Genomic DNA, 22,052 nt, shown 5'->3' with positions numbered 1-22,052 from the left:
ACATTCCAATTTCCATCAATCAGGAAGTCTTCCTATTCTAGCCAGGAAAGGAATTAAAACTTGGAAGGAAAGAGGGAAAACCTGAACTGAAAATTATTAATGTTGTCACTTTTTTCTACTATAAAGCTTTTCTTGTAGTTTAATCTTCTGGATTAATTTAAGTCCTTGCCTTTATAATAGAAAACACAGTTTTTTCCAACAAATACTATACTTTTTCTTTTTAAATTACTGTAGTAAAATTTGGGAGAGTGGTTCAAAGCAAATGGGCAGAAATCTACTTACCCCCAGTTGCCACAGTGATTTCACGTAGAAAATGGCCATAAAATGGAAAATCGAAGGACAGATTCACTCTCTGCAAGGAACAACACCAGAAAAGAAAAATCAATAATCTGCAGAATAGCATATATAAGGTGAAAAGCTTTTAGAAATGTGATGTTCCCAAAGAGTTGAGAAAATGGACCTCTATCTTTCTTGTGGAGGTAGGACAATAAGGATGCAGGATATTGCATATGTTGTTGGATATGAATGATGTGATGGTTGGTTCTATTGAATTCCTACCACACACACACCTTTTTCTTTTTTTGTTATTTATTATAGGGGATGATCAGAGAGTAGTGTAGAAGAGAGGAATATATTTGATAATGAAGGTGATATACATTCATATATATATATATATATATATATATATACACACACATATGTGTGTATATGAATATACATATATATATGTGTGTACACACACACACACACACACACACACACTCTCCATTTTATATCCTTTAAATGATGCCTTCTTCATTGGTGTTTGAAAAACAGAATGCTCCTTGCTGAAGTACAAAGTGGGCCTAGAAGTGGCTTATTTTTTCTCATAGACAGGCAAAGCAATCACAAAGTTTCAAGTCCAGTTCTTTACCAGTATCCCCATTGTTATGTAAACTTCTGTTTATGTATGCATATTCAGGGCCATCAGTTACTTGATGGAGGATAATGAGGGAAAAAAAAAAAGAGTAGTTTTTAAAAAATTTTTCTTTTTACAGATTCAACTATTAATACAACTAAACTGAGTTTCCTAGATATTTAATTAAAGGCAATTAGAGTTTATAGTGCCCTATTTTCTTTCTCTGAATCTTATAATGAAAAACATGCTTTTTGTCAGTGGATCTCAAAGGATAAGGCAAATGGAGACAGACCAGTCCTAGACCTATGTGTGAATAGTGTTGATCCCTTTTTTTTTTTTTCATCCTATGTCTATACCCCTCTTGCTATCTTTGTAAAACAAATGTGCCTCGAGTATGGCAGAGTGATTGTGATAGAATAATATCGTTTCCAAAGAAACTGAAAATACTTTTGAATCAACAGAGTATGGCAAGTATGAACAAGTTACAATCCATTACAAACAACTATCTAGGAGAAATTATGTAAAGGATATTAAAATATATATGAACCAAAAAAAAAAAAAAAAAAAGATGAATTAGTCACAAAGCAAAAATGAAGGATAAGTGGGATCAGGCAGCCTGTGGGAAACATGCATCCTCTTAATGAAACAGGAAAACAACGTTAGCATATTGTACATTCCCTCTCTTCAACCCTGACCAGGGAGAATTGGGGAAGGATTTGGAGACAATGTTTGGGATGGTGACATTTAAATTCTTGAAAGAGCTATGTAAGTTTTCTCCATGAGCTTGTGATCCATTTAAATTAAGAATGGTAACCCCTGGGACACTCCTAAAGAGGAGGCTTTTAAAAAAAAGCATGTCCACTTAAAAAAAAAAAAAAGTTCTCTGTCAGAGTTATGCAATTCTTTATACACCAAATACTCATTGAAACATCTACAATTTGCAAGACATAATCCTTATAAAATGATGCTGTCCAAGTAAGTGAAAATATGGAAGGCCAGAGGATGAAATCTTATTTTCTGTATCTTGAAAGAATTATTAAAAGAACAATCTTCTTTTTTCCCCAAAGAGAAGCCTGAGCCCCATGGATATCTATATTTACATTATCTAGTTTGAAAAATCTAGTTAAATTAGTTGCATTTTAAAAGAAATGGCCTAGTTAAAATCCAGGGTATTTCTTGCTATTAATGGAGAAAGAAAGTAAGAGAAAGGAGTAAGTAAGGAGAAGTAAGTAAGAAAGGAGAAAGAAAGGGCCTCATGTTGAATAACATATGACTTTTATATGTGGTTATTCAGATTTATAAATATGCAGTGATTGCAACCTGTCCACCAAAAAGCAATAGTCATATAAAAATCAAATGACTACTTTTAAAGCATTCATATTCTGTGTGTGTGTGTGTGTGTGTGTGTGTGTGTGTGTGTGTGTGTGTGTGTGTAAAATAACAAAAAAGAAAAAATGGAAAGGACAAGTTTTTAGATTGAATCGAGCCTTTTTAGTATTCAACCAATGATTGGTTTCTATAGCAATTTGAGTTTTTAATGACTTATTTGGCATGAAATAGATCATTCATGAATTACGGCAACTTTCAATTAGGTTTTCTTTCCTACATAATGAAAGCTCCACTTTGTACAATAATTTATTACCCTTTTTTAGTTTTCTAATGAAACAAACAAACAAAAAAAAACACATTTTCTACTGTGCTCGCTAAAAAGAATGTTTTTTTAAACCAATAAAAAAAAATAAAATAAAAAAATAAAAAACTACATCTGAGTCAGCTAGGTGAAGCAGAAAGAATATTGTCCTCAGAATCTGGAAGACCTGAAATGAAATTGTATACCAAGACATTTGGTAGTTATGTGTCTCTTAAAATGTATCAGCTTCAGTTGCATCATTTATGTGATGGAGAAAATAACTTTTCCTATCTTATATAGTTGTTGTGAGAATCATATGCTAAAACTTATATAGAATGTGCTATAAATCTTAAAACAATGTGCAGATGTCAGATGTTATTATTAGAATATATAACTGAAACTTAATTAAATAATTTTATAAAAGCTTTAGATACAATATAAAGATATTAGATTCTGGATTCTTAAAGGCTATGTAAAAAGATTTCACAGTTTAGTATCTTTACCAAGTTGCAAAGAATTAAAGGCCCAGGAAAAAATTGTTTTAATTGTGCAAGGATCCACTGCTACCTCATCAAGAAAATCCATTTCTTCCAAGACTTGCCCTTGAGATGTTTGTTGTCTTTTGTCTTTCCCAAGGCAACACATAAAATTGATAAAAATAGAAAATAGTCTTACTAATTTGTGCTTTACTTTTGCTTCTACAGATGAAGATGCACTATCAGGAAAAAAAAACAACAGAAGATGCTCAGAATTACATGATTTTAGTTAAGCTAATTAAAAAGTTCATTTGGTATACTTTAGATGCCATCATTGTCCAAAGACCAATAATGGAATTACAATGAAATATATCAAGTTATTAGTGGTGTGAAGGTGTTATCTAAAAAGTAAGACAAAAGAGAAATGGAACAACCATGTTCAATGAAGAAACAACAAAAGAAAAAGAGCCCAAGTTACATACTAGTGTCCCCACGTTATTAAAATAATGACAGGAAGACCATTCAATATATTAAAGAAATACTCGTATGGGGAGATTTATGGAAAGCCATATGCAATAAACATTCAAGGATAAGAGTCTAACATTTTATGTGGGGGGACTTTGATTTTGTTCCAACGGGAGAAATCATATCTCTATCAAAGAATGACGAATTTGATTCTAAATACAAAGTTTTAATAGTGCAATTCTAAATATGACAAATAGTGCCATGTAAGATTACAAAAATATCTTCATGAGCATTATACAAGTGTAAAAGCAGGAAACGTACTTTGTTGACTATGTAGCAGGATGCTTTTAATCATTCTTTTTAATAATTTTACAAATGAGACAATTAAAGCTCAGAATTATTAAAAGTTGATAAAGTTTATCACTTTCTAAAATTTATTCCTCCAATGTTCATTATTTGAATTAATAAGTTGCCCTATTTGTTTTATCTTGATTGGTAATTTTCAAATAAAAGTTTTGATATCAAAATTAAATGAGGTATAATTATATTTTTACTAAAACTTTTTATCTGAATTCTTTCCTGATCATCCTAACCACATGTGCCCTTCTCCAATTAATTTCAAGTTAATTATTGTGTCTTTCTGGCTGCTCTCCTCATTTTTGATATATTGATACACACACATATATCAGTATCTATTTGCATGTTAGTTATGCATCTAGGATTATTCATGGGCAGCATGTAAAGGAGAAAATAGGCTGTACTTAAAAATGGTTTGATTTATGTAATGTTCTGTTGTGTCCAGAGACTGCTGATAGCTCTCTGGGAGGAGATCTGCTATCTCAACTCAATCCTAGACTAGACTCTTCTTCTTCCAGAGAGCAGTCCCAACTCTGGCCCAGACTTGACTCCTGTAGAGTGCCGCCCCAACTCTGAACCAGAGTAGACTCCTCTCCCTTGCTCAATGTTGCTTCTTTTATCCTCCCAGAGAATTGGTGTGGAATAACTCAGGGGCTTTTGGGAAAAAATACTTCAACCAATGAACTTGCTCCTCTTAAGCATGTAAGATCCTCCCCAGAAGTTCAAAGGGGTAAAACTCCCCTTAAAAGCCGGAACTAGAGAATTATTAAGTACCGATTTAGCACTTAGTAAGAACCTAATATCTCATTATCTCATTAGCACTAAGTAAGAACCTAACAGATTTACTGATCTCCTGAGTCTTGCTGTATCTCAATGTAGGTGGAATTTTTATAATTATCTATATTTATAGTGATTTACCTTTGCATAGTACTTCATATATGTTATGTTATTTAATTATTGTGAGTATTAGTCATAAGCAAATCCTGTGAGCATTAGTCATAAATGTGAGAAGTCAGTTGTTATTATTCTGTTTCATAGACTTTTTTCTTTGTTATTTTATACATATAAAAGAGAAATTGTATTTTTCATTACAATGGTTTCCCCAGGATTTGGGGGTGGTGTTTTAGTCAATAAATGGAGTGGTATCCCTTAGAGTGGACCTTATCGTGTCTTTGGAATCAAGCGTGAATCATAAAATTTCATAGCAAAACAATCTCCAGAATTTCAGTAAGAAAATTTGCTATACACTGGGCTACTGGGCTACTATACTTCTAACACAGATATTTGAGTAAATTTCATGAAGAAACCAATGGCAATTTGTTTTCTACCTTACAGGGTACACAATTGGATTCTTTAAAAAAAAAATACTTTTGTTCTCATTAAGATGAAACTCACTTAAAAATAATCTATTTGACAAAAATCATTTTTTTTTCAAAAGGAATCATATGATTCATTCATTGGAATTGAGAAAATATGTAAATTTATAAAGGGAAACCAGTAGATGCAGTCTTTTGAGTTCTCCTGAAATCCTTTGGCAAGGTTGTATAACAAAAGCTCTTAAAATAATTAAATAAATAAATAAAATCATAGGATTTAGGCTTATTAAAATTTGTTCTTAAACAAAGCTAAGATACTTAACCTTTAATGTCAATAACAGAAAAGAGCATAATCCTCCCTGGAACAGTTACATTTTCTCTACACTACAGATTGTTCAACAATTGCAGCTATTTAACTTTGTCAATCTTTTATAACTAATCAATATGATTTACCTTAATTCCTTTAAATACTTCTTAATTCTATGTTCCCTGTTTTATTTCAACTTCTTTGTCCATTTCTATTAACATAAAGTAATTAATTCTTATAAAATCTTAATTTGTAAAAGCTCTAAGAGCTAAATATTTGAATGTAGCAATTTTCTAATCCAGATTTTTTCCTTCTTAATCACATCCTATTAGTCTAAAACAGCCTTCTATTTTTAGAGATACTGTTAGATCCCCTGAGGTCTCTTTCTTTGATCTTTTTATCACATTTTCTACTGAAGGCAGTCTAGTCACATAATTGTGTTCACCTTTTCTAACCTTTAAAATGTTGCTTAATCATGCTTCTTTTTATATAAAAGAAAACCATAGGAAGACCTGAAGAGCATTTGGTATAACCTTGGCTATGATACATTATCCTTAATCACCAAGGACTTGGTGTATATGTTAATTCTTTACTGAAGTAGTTTCAAGACTTGACACTGACCCTGCCCCCAACTTCTGGGAGTCAGAAAGACCTGGCTTCAAACATGGCCTCAGAAATCTATTCTGCTATGTGACTCTGGGCAAATCCTAATCTCTTAATGCCAAAGTCAAAGCCTTATGAGCATAAATAGGAAAACAATATAAATTAGAATTATTAATGGGAGGTTTCTTAGGAAGTTTTCACACCATCAATGAAATCACAATTTTGCTCTTTCCCTTTCAGAAAAAGTCAACAAGCTAGTAATAATTTGGTCAATTATGTTCAAAAATGACCCATTTTATTACTCCCCTTATCAAAAAATAATGCAATTTAAAATATACATTCTATCATCATATGGATATAGTTTGAAAATCATAAATAATAAATAAATGTTATTTTAATTCTGTATGAAATATCTGGATAAATTACTCTTTTCTACTTTAATTTTTATGTCTTATAATCAAAGAATTTTTTTTTTTTTTTTTTTTATGTGAGGAAGGTTTTCGACAATACCCTCATTGTGCAGATGAAAATATTACACACTACACTGCTGACTCATTTTCACAGGAATTTATTTTGCCATAGAAATCTCTTTACTTCCAAATGATCACTCAATCCCTGGATTACTTCTTACTTTGGGAATTCTTCCTTAGCCCACTTGGCAGAGTAGATAGAGTTCCAGGCTTGGAGTTTGAAAACTCTTCTTCCTGAGTTCAAATCTGACAGCAGAGACTTACTAGATGTATAATTCTGGGTAAGTCACTTAACTTTTTGCCTCACTTTTCTCATTTATAAAAATGTGCTGGAGAAGAAAATGGCAAACCACTCAAGTATCTTTGCCAAAGAAAATCTCGAATGCGGTCAGGATGAATTGGATATGACTGGAGTGACTGAAGAACAATGAGACTCAACTTCAGATTGTTTGGTTCTTCTTAGAATCTCCAATTCAAGGAAGAAGCCAAGGTCAACCATTTCTTATTCTTTTCTAGACTGAATGGCTTATTCATTCTTATAGGTCAACCTCTACCATACCCTTCTCCCATTAAGACTCCTTCACTTTTTTTCAGATCCTTGTTATATCTTCCTCAATTGGAATATTAACTCAGTAGAACCAGAAACGGTTTCTTTCTGTTTTGTATCTCTAGTATTCAACACAGTAGCTGGCAAATAATGTGTGCTTAATACATGTCTGATAATTGGCCTAGAGTAGTGAAGAGGCATTTCTCATGTTGCACAAGTCATAAATGGCAAAATGAAGATTGAAAATCTAGTTCTCTGATTCCAAACCCAGATTTCTTTCCGCTACATATGCATTGACTCGGACAGGCAGTTAAAAAAGAAATGCAGTCTTCACTGCTGGATATACTTCTTCCCCTTTATAATTATTTTGCATGTATTTTGTATATGATAGGGTGATGGCCCTTTCTCCTTTAATCAAGAGATAGTTTCTTATAAAGAAATGGAGAGCAGCTCAGAATAAGCCAAGACAATGTCCTATATCTCTCAGTATATAATTTGTCAGTTATGAGGATTTGAGAGATATTTAGAAATGATTTGTACCTATGAAATAATTGCCTTTTGCTTAATTGTAGCTTGACTCAGAGGATTTTTGATTGATGACCTAAAGATAAGTCATTTCCTACAACATACCTCACCTTGATGGAATATAGTTGAAAGCAGACTTTCAGATGAGTCAGAAAAGACTTCTGAGATTTATTTGAGAAGACTCCTCAAAGCTGGAATGAAAAGAGATCTCTATGGGGAACAGACCTCTTTAGATAGACTTTGCTGCCATGTGCTACTTGAGAGAATCTGAGCAAGATGAACTCTGCCTTTCCTCCTGGTATAGCCACTTATTGGTTAGAGTTGGAATCCTCTGAGTCCTGCCAAGGGATCACACCTGATGAAGCTAAGAATTTTTGGCTTTGACACAGACAGATGCACAATGTTATAGAATACTAGGCCTAAAATCAGGAAAACCGGAGTTCAATCTGTTCTCAGATACTTACCAGCAATATGACTGGGCAAATCTACCTCAGCTTCTTTATTTGTAAAATGGGAATGATTTTGACACTTCACAAGGTTGTTGTGAAGATCAAATGACATATTTATAAAATACTTGGCTTATAGTAGACACTCAATCAATCCTTTTTTTTTTTTTTTTTTTTTTTGTTTGAGTCAAAGACTGAAAGGTTGCCTCACAGTCAAGTCAAAATCTGAATTTGAGCAGTACTAAAGGGTCATAATCAAATGATTGCCTTTCTCTTTGGCTTCATTTTCACAGTAAAAAACCAAAGTGCTTGCTGGATAATCCCTAATGTTACTTCCATCTATAAAATGATGCTTTGAGGTTTGGCTTCTTTTATTGAGGGAAGGAGAAAAAGGTGGTTTTAATCCAGCTTTCAGCCTATTCCCCCAAAGCAATTTTTGTTGTATTATCACTCCACCCCCATCACTCAGCAATCAGGATTTTTGTTTGACAAAAGGAAAGAAACAACTGACCTTATTACCAACTTATCAAGAAAAATTAGCTTAAGTAGGAAATTAAGTAGGAAAATTACATTAGGTAATAATGTCTGAGGGGCAGGTAATGATAGTGGTGGTCAATCTTTTCATCAAAGACAGCATTGCACTCTGGGTTTCTCTGTGTCTCTCTGAAAGGATGATACCTATCCAGACCTAACACAAATGAAAGCACCTTTCATACCACTTGTTCCAGGCACATTGCAGAGCTTATTCCAGGTGCAAAAATGCCTAGTGACAGCTGTCAGTGACCTAAATTCTGTCATTTCTTATCTCCAAAAGGAGATTTCTGAGGTACTATTTATACTTTTTATAGGACTTAACAATATAAAAATATGAAATTTTAATTGTTCAATCAGTTAACTACATATGTAGATAAAAATATTGACAAGCAAAGTGAGTGGGGAAACACGAATCAAAGCCAAAACAAAATGCCAAGGAAAGTATCAAGAAGGGAGAAAACAAATCTTTAGAAAATAAATGCAAAATTCAAGTTTTTTTTTTTTTTTTTTTTTTTTTTTTTTTTAAGAAGCCTTTCATTGGAGGAAATATGAGGTAGGTAGCATGTTGGTATAGATCTGCATAGAATGTGCTAAATATGTCCTAAAAATGAGATAATAAGAATGTGTCTGGGTGACTTTTTTTTCTTTTTTTTTTTTTCTTTTCTGCATACTATATCCAAAAAATGTCATGTTATTCCTCCTTTAGCTAATTTTTTACTCTTTGGGAGGAGTTCAACAAGCTATGTCATTAATTCAGTGGTTCAAAACAAGGAAAACCTAATTAGAAGATCAAAATGTTTAGGGTAGGGGAATAATCAATATGCAATTTTGTTGTTGGGGATTTATCACTCTTTTCAGACAAAAGTAGTGTTCATTGAATTGATTTCCTGAGAAATTTCAGCCTCTTCAGAATTAATTCTTGACTGCATGTAGTATTAATTAAGTCTATATGGTCACTAGATGATGCTTTTCACTGGAATAATAATGAAAAAGAATAATTTTCACAATTGTATGAAATGTGGAGTGTGTGAAATAATACATGTTTAATACATATCTAATGAACATTTTATCCAGAGTACTATCTAGATGATTGCTATTTCCTCTAAACTTGCAAAGGAGGAATAATGGCTAAATGTGCTTTACTTTTAGAGCTATTTATCTTTTAACAGATGAAGATAGTAGTGCTTTAGCTCAAAATAACAAACCTTTCATGGTAGATTTTCAGGTAGCACATCAGTTCAGATAGAGGCTATTTTTTTAAAAGATGAAGGCTATTTTAAAATATATATTTTATACATTATTCATTAATCTACCTATGGTCAGATGGTTTCTTTTGAGTCTGTCAATGCAAAAATGTGAAAAATCAAAAAAAAAAAACCCTAATTAACTAGAATTTCATAATACTTAAATCTTCTAAGGCACTTTACATGTCATCTCATTTGGTGCTTACAACAATTCTAGGAGGCAGAGACCATTTCTCTAGGAGTAAATTAAAAGTTATTCAGTGAATTGCCCAGGAAAACATAGCTAGTAAGTTTTTTATTCTGAATTTGAACTCATCTTTGTGATTCTAGAACTAGTACTATTCTATTGATTATACCACTTGTGCATATAAAAAGCTTAAATATATTAACATATTAACTTGTCTCAATAAATCTTAATCTCAACTAAAAAATAGAAAACAACTCTCAATCTTTATAATGCAAACCTTTACACAAGAGCATACCATGTTCTTTCTCTGTTATATCAGTTATTCAGGAATTTTTTTTTTTTTCACAAAAATAACACTATTTTTATTTTGTGAAATTCTGTAAGAAATTTTCCTCCTGCAAAATATTCATGTAAAATTGATATCATTTAATAACTTCCAGATGGGAACACTTCTCACAGACATGTTATCTAAAATTAGATTTGTTACAAATCCTGATCGGCCCACAGAGAGGACTCAGAGGAGAAGAATGAAAATAGGTTTGAAAATAGCATCGACTATCAGAGTAACTGTCATTACCTAGACCACCAAGGAGAAGGCGGAGGGATCATTTATTAGCAGTCTTTAAAAAGATAAAAGGTTATTAGAAAAATTGTAACATATTATTAAAGAGATTTAGAAATTTTTCTCTGGGTATTTTTCACAATAAAGATGATTATCTACCTGGCTTGTTTTGTAGCCCTCCCAGGAAGTAGGAGGTTCACCACCTCTTGTGGCCTCTTCTATATAACCTCTATATACTTACAGTATAGTCATCATCTCTGCACTCGGGATTCAATAAAAGGGGATAGGTTTAAAATCATATCTATAGCAGTAGGATGATGGGGCTTAGTTTACCTTTAAGGAAGAAGGTAAACATTCTTGCTCCTGAGGTTAACTCTCAAATAGATTACTTTGGGGACATCTTCCCTGAAAACCTTTGAGCCTTGTGCCAGACCCAATTTCTTCATTTTTAGATGAAGCCAAAATAGCTCAAATTTTCTTCAGTGTTCTTGTTATCCACATGATAGTTTAACTACAATGATTTTTATGAGATTTCATGACTCTAGAGACGACAGAATATTCTCTATATGATCTCTTCAAGAACTCTTCAACTAACTTTTCCTCCCACCCTCTCTCTTCTTTCCTTCCTCCTTTTTTTCCTTTCCTCTCTGTCTCTTCCTCTCTCTCTGCCCCCCTCTCATTATCAAATGTTCTGAGGTAGAGCATAAGACCATAACACTGTACGTAGTCCCTCTATGTTCTATAATTTAATGATAAAAAGGGAAAAAATCAAGTTATTTATGTTTTATCTAGGTTGAGAAGGATAATTAAAGCATGTGCTAGAATCTTTATAGCTCCCATTTAAGCAGAAGTAATTGTTTGTATTTCATTATATGTGCTAGAGTAATTCTCAAATGTGAATCAAGGACCTTTTAATAATAGACCATTGAGCCTATCTCAATAAATAACTTAAGATGATAAATAAGCAAGTAGTGGTTGAGCAACTGATATTCCTGAAGCATGGCTGAGAATACAGCTATTTTTGCTCAAAAAACTTCAGTGTCTATTATGATGGATTTGGTTAAAAATGGAAACATTAATAGATGACCATTGTTATGAAGACAAACTGGGGGTTGCAAGGATTGCAAGCTCAATATGAATCAATAATATGATGTGATAGTGAAAAAAAATTGCTTTAAGAGGGGTGTTTTGTTTTGTTTTTTTCCCAGTTGTTTCATTGAGAACTAACTCCTTGTAATTTTATTTGTTTTTCTGTTTTTTTCTTGGCAGACATAGTGATTTGTCACTCAAGGTTTCTTTGCAGATGGGGAAAATGAGGTAAATGGGAATTAAGTAACTTACCAAGGGTCCCAAAGCTAGTGTTTTAGGCCAAATTTGAACTCAGAAAGATGAGTTTTCTTGCTTCCAGTTCTCTACCTCTATCTACCCTGCCACCTAGTTAAATTATTGCCATGCAATGCTGGTGATGGGAAACTTTAAAAAAGGCATTAATAAACAGCATTTATTTAAGTCAGCTAAATGAAAATGAAAAAATGAAAATAAAAACATCCTTAACTCTCACAGATAGACTTTCTCTGATTTCAGATAATGTTGGGCTTTTGAAAGCAATCCCAGTGTCTAGAGTGCTATAACTGTGGTTATGGAATTGAAAACATTAGATGTTGACCCTTTAAGGGCTGGAGTACTTCTTGTCATAGAGACAGCATAACTAGGTTTGGTGACTGGAAGGTTACCTTAGGAGCAGTAGTAATAGGAGGAGGAAGTGTAGTGGAAGTGGGAGGAGTGATGATGCTAGCAGTGGTAGTAGTAGTGGTGGTAGCAGTAGTAGTAGCATTGAGGCAGGAACTTTGAGTAGATAGGTTGTCAGAAATGTAAACACTAATATTAATGAAATCACAGATCTTTCAAGTATGGAAGTAACTCATTAATAATAATTTCTCTTAAAGGACCAGAAAATGAGTTAAAAATCCATGCACCATCCCTGGATTCAAATCTTTGATCATTTATGACAGATAATAATCAAGAAGGACAAGTAGAAGCGTCCAAACTGAGGAAATATAGAATTTATATTAAAATCAAGAAAATATTGAGGCTTATTTTATATGCTCTGATAAATTTAATAACAATAAGTTATTTCTATTTGTAATTTGATGTCTTGATTCTTAATATTCATTTAATAAAGCCATTTAAAACTACCTACTAAATATAAATCCCTATGTTAGTTTCTAGGGTTACTAGGACAGTTTTTTTTTAAGTCCCTGTCTTCCAGGAGCTTATATTCTTTCATTTTCCATAGTAATTTTTTTTAATTGGAGACACTACATCTGAATTGTTGTTTTAATATTACTACTATTTTTAATTCAAGTCTTCTCAGTTTAATTCAAATCACTAGTTTTTTTTTTTTTTTTTTTCTCGCAGAAAGCATAACATTCTTCCTCATGTTATGCTTGAGGAACATAAAAGTAATACTTCATGTATGGAGAGAAAAACAGGGTTTCTCTGCCCCTATTATTTTATTTTACTGTAGACAGTCATTACTTGATTGATCACCATGCTTATATATAATGGTTCAAAGTATACACACATATTTGTGATATGTGTGTGAGAGAGAGAAAGGGGGAGAAAGAGGGAGAAGAGAAAGGGAGAGGGAGAGAGAAAATGTGTGTGCAATTATATGTGTCCTGGTTGTAATCATCTTTATAGAATGGTCACAGTGATGTTAGAGAACATGTCCTAAATACACACAAATTAAAATCCCTTCCTGCCTCATGTTCCTTCTCTTATTTTAAGACATTTTTAGTGTCGTAAAGACAATGTGAATTGAAATGACACAGTCACATTCTACATCAGCATGATATCTGTGCCATGCTCCTTAGCCTTTTGAAAAAGTAATAGGGAAACTAAACAGAAAAAGCCTTCCACATCTGCATAAACCCGATGTTCTGTTTCTAAAAGTCTTCCTCAATAAAAATTAAGAGAATGACATCTCATATTGATTAACTTGATTTTCTTTCTTGATCAAAATTCCTTTTGATTTCCTTACTATTTTACCTCTTTTTTTAAATGGATAGAAAGGAGTACAAAAGACTCATTTCACAGAGTTATGAAGCATAATTAATAGCAATTATTATAAACTACTTTGGGAAATATTAAGTGACATGTAAATGGTGACAATAATGATTATCTTTGAGAAAGTGTTCTGACACTACTTGTAGAAATTGCTTCTTTGTGATGTTTTCTTCCTAGTCTATTAAGGCTTTATTTGTTTCCTAATAAACAGTGAGCTATGAAACAGTAAGTCCAGTCAGTGCATGCTGGAATAGGCTTAGATTTTTTGGTCACATTTTCATTTTCAAGTAACAATAAAATCAAAAAATGGAATAATATCTAAAGTGAACTTGGATTGGAACAAAATTAAATTCATGTTTTCATACAAAACAATGATTACTTTTTGGAAAGTCATTAGTACCTTAATCACTGAACCAGAGAAATTGTGGAATGTCTGTTTTCAGTGTAATGGAGGAACTTATCTTTGTTTAAGAAACTGAAAGTTACTGCCAACTAGTGTCAATTAAACATTATCAGGATTTTTAAGGATTATTTTTTTATGTCTTAAAAATATTTCTAAAGCATTTAAAATATAAGAATTCTCCAGGGCATACATGATTTACTCTTTGTATATAGATAGTGTACATGCAAAATGGTCTCCATTTATCACAGGCAGATATTTAAAATTAAAAGTTGGTGCTCTTTGAATAAAAATCCTGTTCCTTAGACTGGTTAGGAAAACCTGAAATAATTCCAAAAGTGACATTCACAGGATAACATTGTAGAATCTTTTCCAGCCCATAATCTGTGATTTCCCACAAAGCATCTAAGTAGGTGCCTATTTATGCTAACTGCCTTTCCAGATCACTCTCCAAGGACAGTTCATGTGTTATTTGCATGCAATTAAAAGTGGTAAATGTAGACACATAGTATGGGTATCTATCTCTCTGCCAAGTAGTTATCATAATGCATGCTGAAGGCATCTACCAATAGACATGGCAACATAGGCCACAGGTTTCCCCAGGGTAGCTAAAAATAAATAAATAAAATAAGAAGGAATAATAAGAATAATGTTCTATTGCTGTTTATTATGGTGAATATCTCTATAATTTAATCTGTCATTTACAGCTCAGAGGTCTCTTTGGGGTTTCCTGGAGTTGCTGCAAAAAAAGAAGAAATAAACCCTTTCATAACATTTATTCATATCTGGGAATGGCCCTGGAAGGTCCTGTCCAAATACTCATCACATATCAAAAGATAGTGTTTCTATGAAGTTTTGCCTCTGATTATAAGCATCCAAAAGGTATTGTTGCCCTAGACTGAAATATTCTCTAACAAAAGCCAGTCTGTAACAGGATTTTCTAGAATCTTCACACCTCCATTCACTCATCTCAGCTGGCTTGTTTCTTGCTCCTGGGATCTGGGAAATAGCTGCAAGCTGTGAGAACACCTGCTGGACATCAGTCTAATCTACAGATTTTCTTCCTTTCTCTCTCTTTTGAGAATCTGACCTAAATTCCGCAGTAAAATATTTTAGAACTTGTCATCTTGTGATGGGTTTATTGTCCCTAGAGAGGAAAAAAAAAAAAGCTAAAGCTTATCAGAGAGAAGATACCTTACTTAGTTTTCCATTCAGCTTTAGAAAATACTGCTGATATTTAATACCTAACAAATGCTCAAGGATTTTTAACTTTTTAAAAAAATCTGTTACAACCTAGGTTCATGGACATCCATACTTATATACATAAATGAACAATGAATACCTAATTGATATACATAGATAATGCTTAGTATTTGATATATAACTAGTGCTTCTTAAATGACATTTTAAAAAGATATAGTCCTATTATTTTCTTTTTTTTTTAGATTAAAGCTAGGAATAATAATAGAAAGTCAATAAAGGATGAGTTTTGCTATTTTAAGAGGGTGAATCAGTATTAATTACCATGGCTTGTGCAATGACTAGAACATTATGCTATCTATTATATAGGCAGTTGAGATTTTTAAAATATAAATATGTGTTTCTGATCTAACCATTCTGGAGAGTAATATGCAGCTATGCCCAAAAGTCTATAAAATTGTACAAACACTTTGATTCAACAATCTCACTACTGGGTTTTTATCCCAAAAAGAGCATAAACAATGGGAAAGAACTCACATGTGCAAAAATGTTTGTAGTGGTTCTTTTGTGGTGGCAAGGAATTGGAAAATGAGTGGATTACTATCAACTGGGGAATGATTAAATAATTTGTGGTATCTCAGTATAATGGAATAATATTGTTCCATGACAAATGACTAGCAGGCTGATTTCAGAAAAGCCTGGAAAGACTTACATGAACTGATACTGAGTGAATTGAGCAGGATCGAAATATTATACACAGGAATAGTAAGATATATATGATAAAGTATGATATACTTGCAATATATGATATACTTGCAATACATTGACCTAAAACAATACTAATATATTTGGGATGGAAAAACATCATCTGCATCTAGAGAGAGAACTTTGGACACTAAATGCGATCAAAGTATAATGTTTTCACCTTTTTGGGTTTGTTTTTCTTTCTCATGATTTTTCCTTTTATTGTTTTTTTTTTCACAAAATAATTAATATATAGGAACATATTAAGATGATTGTACATTTATAATTTACATCAGATTTCTTGCTTTCTTGGAGAAAGAGAAGTAATGGAGGAAGAAAAACATTTAGAACTCAAAATCTTACAAAATGAATGTTGAAAGATATCTGTACATGACATTGAAAAAATAAAATATTATTAAATTTAAAAAATAAACATGTTTCTTATAATTTAGTAATCAGTATATCAGAGGGTATTTGATATAAATAGCAAATATTTCCAGAAGAAAATTGATGTCTAATACAGTGCTTTAAACATAATAAGCATTCGTTAAATATGCTATATGAAAGAAGTAACAAATGTATTGAGGGTTATGTAACCAGCTACTCTGTATGTTTCAATTCATCTCATACATTTTATCTTCTTTTATATTTCAATTCAGAGTTCTAACTTTGTCCTTAAAATCTACTGGTTTGAGGTATTTTTTTTTTCCATCTTGATTGAGAAATCAGAGAACCTGGGTTCTAAATATGGCTTTTAACCTTATTATTTCTGTGAACTGGGACACTTTCCTAATTTGCATAACTAAAGGGTAGGGCAATATGGCCTTTAAAAATTCTTTCTATCCCAATTCCATGTTCCCAAAAAGGACTCATAGGATTCTTTTTTATGAAAATGATCCCAAATATAGTTATCTGCCAAATAAAAGATAAACAATCTAATTATGGGGGAAAGGAAATTGATAGTGGGGAGTAGCTATATACAAATAGAAGAATATCCCAACTGATCCAATTTTATTCCATGGTTCTGAATTAACAACATATACATATGGAAATGGTATAATTTTTTATTTCTATGGATTCAAGTTGGTCATAATTGAAGAAAACAGAGTTTTAAAATGTTTCTGTGGTATAGGACTATGAGCTAAAGAGATTCTTAAAAACATTTAAAATAAATCACAAAGTTAAAGTATTCTGTTCTTCCTGTAGCAATCTCATGAGAGGAAAATTGTTAAACAAATGCAAGTTATCTTAAACAACTTCATTTCTTTATTTTCCATAAAGGCCTTCAGGCAATTTTAAAGTTGACTTTCCCTGAGTAGTTTTCTCAATAAATGTTACAATTATAGCAATTAAAATAATAGCTTTTCAGGGGAAAAATGAGTATATGTCAAATCTCTTACTGCAGCTTGCCGATGGGTATTGGACAAAATCCCATGAATCTTCACTTTATCTTTTTCCTTTTGGTCCATATTCACCCACAGATCCCGGCTGGCAGAGTCAAATGGCCCATATATTCTGGAAATATAGTAATTATGATCTGTATCCTCCTGTAACAATATAGAAAGAGAGAAAAAACAACACAAATGTATTACAAACAGAAACAATTCACAGACAATTAGTACAAATGCCTTTGAGTTTAGAAGGCTTGTTATTCCTCAAAATGACTATGGGGATTCATTTATTTCAAAGGCAAGTGAACTAACATGCACGATGTAAAAACTAGAAATCCTCTACAGGAAATATTTGAAAATTAACAATAATAGATGCAAATATGTTCTCTGTGTTCAAAAAATCTTAAAACAAATACTGTGTACTATTATTGACTCTACAAACATAAGAATAGTTCTTGGGGAAAGTGGTGAAATCTGAACACAATTAGTGTTAACTTCCAGGTGAGTGAAAATCAGAGGATACTTAATGGCAGATTCTCTGCCTTAATAATAGCAATATATAGTCAGCTTTTAGCTAATAGTTTTGGAAATGAAGGGATTCTCAAGATTTCTTGTCTCTCATTTTGTTTATTAACTACAACTTTTTTCCTGAATTTTCTTTAACAATAGTTATGGCACCCAGAATCATGTTTGGCAAGGAATTCCTCCATTGTATACAATCACTTAATGCAAAGCTCTGAACATTAAAATAAATATCTCTGCTGAGAAGCAGCTCACCAATATTATAGGAGCAATATTATGGGTGTTAATTTAATTCCCTTGTCTACTATTCCATAAATTTAAAATTTATTTTTTTAAAATGCAATTTTAAAAATCATGTATTAAGTATTTACTATAATCTAGGTGTATAGGTATCTATACACTGAAAATATAAAGAGAAAAATGAAAAAGTTCCTGTTTTAAAGGAAATGACTCAGGATGAGACATGGGAGAGGACATCCTCTACATCTTGCCATCATCTTTGCAAGAATATCTATAATCTAAAACATATATGTGTGTGTGTGGTCTAAACTTTAAATATATATATATATATATATATATATATATATATATATATATATATATATATATATATATATATATATATATATATATATATAGTCTAAATATATAAATATAGTCTAAAGTATGTATAGAGAGAGTTAACTTTCTCTCTCTTTTTCTTTATATATATATATTATATATATATATATATATATATATATATATAGAGAGAGAGAGAGAGAGAGAGAGAGAGAGAGAGAGAGAGAGAGAGAGAGAGAGAGTCTAAACCTTAGTAACCAGAACCACATATATAATGTTTGGCATTTAAAACTATCCCCAATCCTCACCCATTTTTCCCCAGCTTTATTAAACATTATTCTCCTTCATTTTTTAATATTCCAGTCAACTGGCTTTATTTTTCCTTACGTGACACACTCTATTTCCCAATGGCTTTGCAATGCCTATCACCAGAATGCATCTCCACATCACCTGTTCCTCTTAAAAGTCCTAGTTTATTTCAAGACAGTTGTATGGTAAAAGACAACTGAAGATAGCAGATGGAAGCAAATCAGAGCCGCATGACATTTTCTCCATTTCCCCCTATATCTTCTAGGTACCTATTAATAGGGCTTCAAAGAGTTTTCTTTTGCATTTTAATGTCATAAAGACCCATTCATTCTAAACTCATAGATTTATTCAAATCAAATTTTCACAAAGAACTTCACTTTTATGACAAGAATGGTAGAAAAATACACCCAAGTCGATTAACATTAATTGATATTTATTAATAAGAAACATTCACATAATATATGAAGCACATTATGTAGTCTTATTTCCTTTATAACTATTTAGTGACTAGCTCATCATTGATGCTTAATAATTGATTATTCCTTGATTGAGATCTGATTGATCAGAAACCATAGCAACAAATCTCCATATTATCTTCCATACAATTTCCAAAATAGTTTTACATAAAAGGCTGATTAAGTTTCAAATGACTTTCTATTTTCTTTAGGATAAATTTCAAATACTTACTATAATAATTAGAATTTTTATAGTCTGGAACTTACTCAAACTTATTCAGAGGATTCTCATTCACGTTCTTTTTATTTTATCCATTCTGTACTATTCATCTTCCAATTCTATGTATTTTCAACAACAATTCCCTCTTCCTAGTATGCATTTCCTTTTCCTCACTGTCTTGTAGAATACTCAGATATCTCCATGGATCTTAATATAATTTTGTTAACTCATAATCTTCTCTAATTTTTCAAATAATTCTTTATCTATTTCTATGCATATTGTATCCATTCTACACCCACACCTCATTAGAATTTAAATTTCAGGAATTTAGATACAGCTTAGTTTTGTGTGTGTGTGTGTGTGTGTGTGTGTGTATTTGTTTTTTCCTTGCAATGTCTTGTATTCAATTGGTTCTTAATAAATGTTAGTAAATTTTGATGAGCCATTGACTGTATAGTTGTTCTGCCTAGAAATTTAAATTGCTAAATGTTGCTTATCTAGTGAATTTTGCACCTCTTTAAAATAGACTTTGAAATTTTGGCATTTCAATTAAATAATTAGAAATATAATGGTTACTGTTGCTCATAAACACCTTTAATTTAGAAGTGAGAATCATGTTTTCTCATAGAAGTTTACTGAAATAGGAATTTCAGAACTTTCCAATCTGTCTGCTTCTGTCAAGTCTTTATTCATATGATAACCCAAGAGAACATTTTTTATCTTTGGAAAAATGAAATTATAGATGAAAAATGTATTTTCTTCTATATAATATAATAATGGACTCCGAAAATGCAGGTCATCTTAAATAAAAAATAACAAACATAAAAGATCCTATTGAATGACTATCATTTAATTCTAGTTATTAGTCAGTCAGTCAAGTGCAAATGAGAGCCTGGTTGAGTCAAATCTCATTGAATATTTTAAATTTCTTCAATTCATTCTTGCTGAATAAATACAAACAAAAAAGATTCAATTAATTTAGTAGATAATAAAATTAGAACAGTTGAACTGGAAGAGTTGTTTGAGCTACTGTTGTACAACTAAACTGAATCAAATTAATTTTTTTTTTACATAGATGTTTGGCTATTATGCTCAAGGAATGCTGATGATGACATATTTTTAGAGGCCTTCATTGATATTATCCATGATTTTCATTCTCAAATATCTATCAGTGCACTGAGCACACTTATTTATTTTAAATATATATATATATATATATATATATATATATATATATATATATATATATATATATATATATATATATATATATATATATATATATATATATATATATATGAATGACAGGTATTCCTTTTAAAACTCAAAACTTACTTCAACATTGCATTTATTATAATAGTTTAATCCAACCTCTCTGGAAGTTTACTGAATACTTTCATACACTAAAAATCTTGAGACTACACACAACACAAATGATAGCTCATCTTCACAGTTACATATTTCCCCCAGTGTTACCAATAAAAACAATTAAAATACTCAAACATAAATAGTTAAAAATGAATATTTCACCTCACTCATGTGTGTGAATTTGAAGACTATAGACTTCAAAGACTAAAATTCACTCTTATGTTGTATAATTCTTGATCACAATCATTTGCAGATACACTCTGGGATCTATCCAGGGTGCTGAAGGATTTCCTCTATGCATCATTTATATTTTGTTCTCATTCTGTTACCTACTCATGTGATATGGATATTCTACTTCCTTTTTCAATCACATATCTTCTTAGTGATATCCTTCACAACAATTCTTGAATATAGGCCATTTTCAAAAGTATTCTGCAGTCATGTGTATTTCAATTGTGTTTTAGATCACCCATAATTTTTTTTGGTCCAAAGATTGTGGTATTTCATCATATGCATCAATGAAAACATAATCAACAGAAAAAATATTATTGCTGTTTAAAAATTCTCTCATTGTCAGTCTCTCTCTCTCTCTCTCTCTCTCTCTCTCTCTCTCTCTCTCTCTCTCTTCAACCCCCTCATTAAGTTTTGGCCCAATTCATTGTCTCATTTCACAGTAGTAATCAGAAGATATTTAACAATGTTATAAATACATTTCTGTTTATCAATCTTTTAAAATTATATATATATATATATATATATATATATATATATATATATATATATATATATATATATATATATATACCCATATATGTTTTTCAAGAAGGTTTTATAAGGGGAAAAGCCTTTAAGGATCTGTTTCATCAAGTGTCAAATGAATTTTTGAGACAGAAATATTTTTCTTAAAAACTATTTGTATTTTTCACTTAAATGAGTTACTATAAGGATATAAACTATCATAGAAGGTGATTTTTCTAAACTCTCCTCGTCTACCAAGATTTTCTCAAAGATTTTATCGAAAGAAAATAATAAAAAAAAATGGTGGACTATATACAGAAATCTTTCTTTGCAAGGAAGATATGAATTCATGTCAAATTTCTGACATATTCTAGCCACATAGTGTGGGGATGACCATGGGAAAGTGCTTTACTTTCTCAATCTCCTTCCATGTAACTTTAAGTCTCTGAGTTGCCTATATGCATGTGTTATCCCTAAGATGAAACTTTGGAGAGAATTTCCACAAGGA

At 31.5% G+C, this 22,052-nt stretch overlaps 1 protein-coding gene across 2 annotated transcripts in view; it reads right to left on the bottom strand.

Annotated features, from left to right (window-relative positions):
- PLXDC2 (plexin domain containing 2) overlaps positions 1–22,052 on the bottom strand; it is a 463,969-nt gene that overhangs the window by 215,622 nt on the left and 226,295 nt on the right. For both annotated transcript variants that reach the window (XM_074266811.1, XM_074266812.1), the window contains exons 3-4: positions 17,381–17,527; positions 283–352 (exon numbers count right to left, since the gene is read on the bottom strand). In XM_074266811.1, coding sequence (XP_074122912.1) covers positions 283–352; positions 17,381–17,527 — 217 coding nt within the window. The remainder of the gene's footprint in view (positions 1–282; positions 353–17,380; positions 17,528–22,052) is intronic.

Source organism: Sminthopsis crassicaudata, chromosome 5 (genome assembly GCF_048593235.1).
Source record: "Sminthopsis crassicaudata isolate SCR6 chromosome 5, ASM4859323v1, whole genome shotgun sequence".
NCBI lineage: Eukaryota > Metazoa > Chordata > Mammalia > Dasyuromorphia > Dasyuridae > Sminthopsis > Sminthopsis crassicaudata.
Note: the sequence above shows the minus strand (reverse complement) of the source record. Positions and strands in the feature narration are given on the sequence as shown.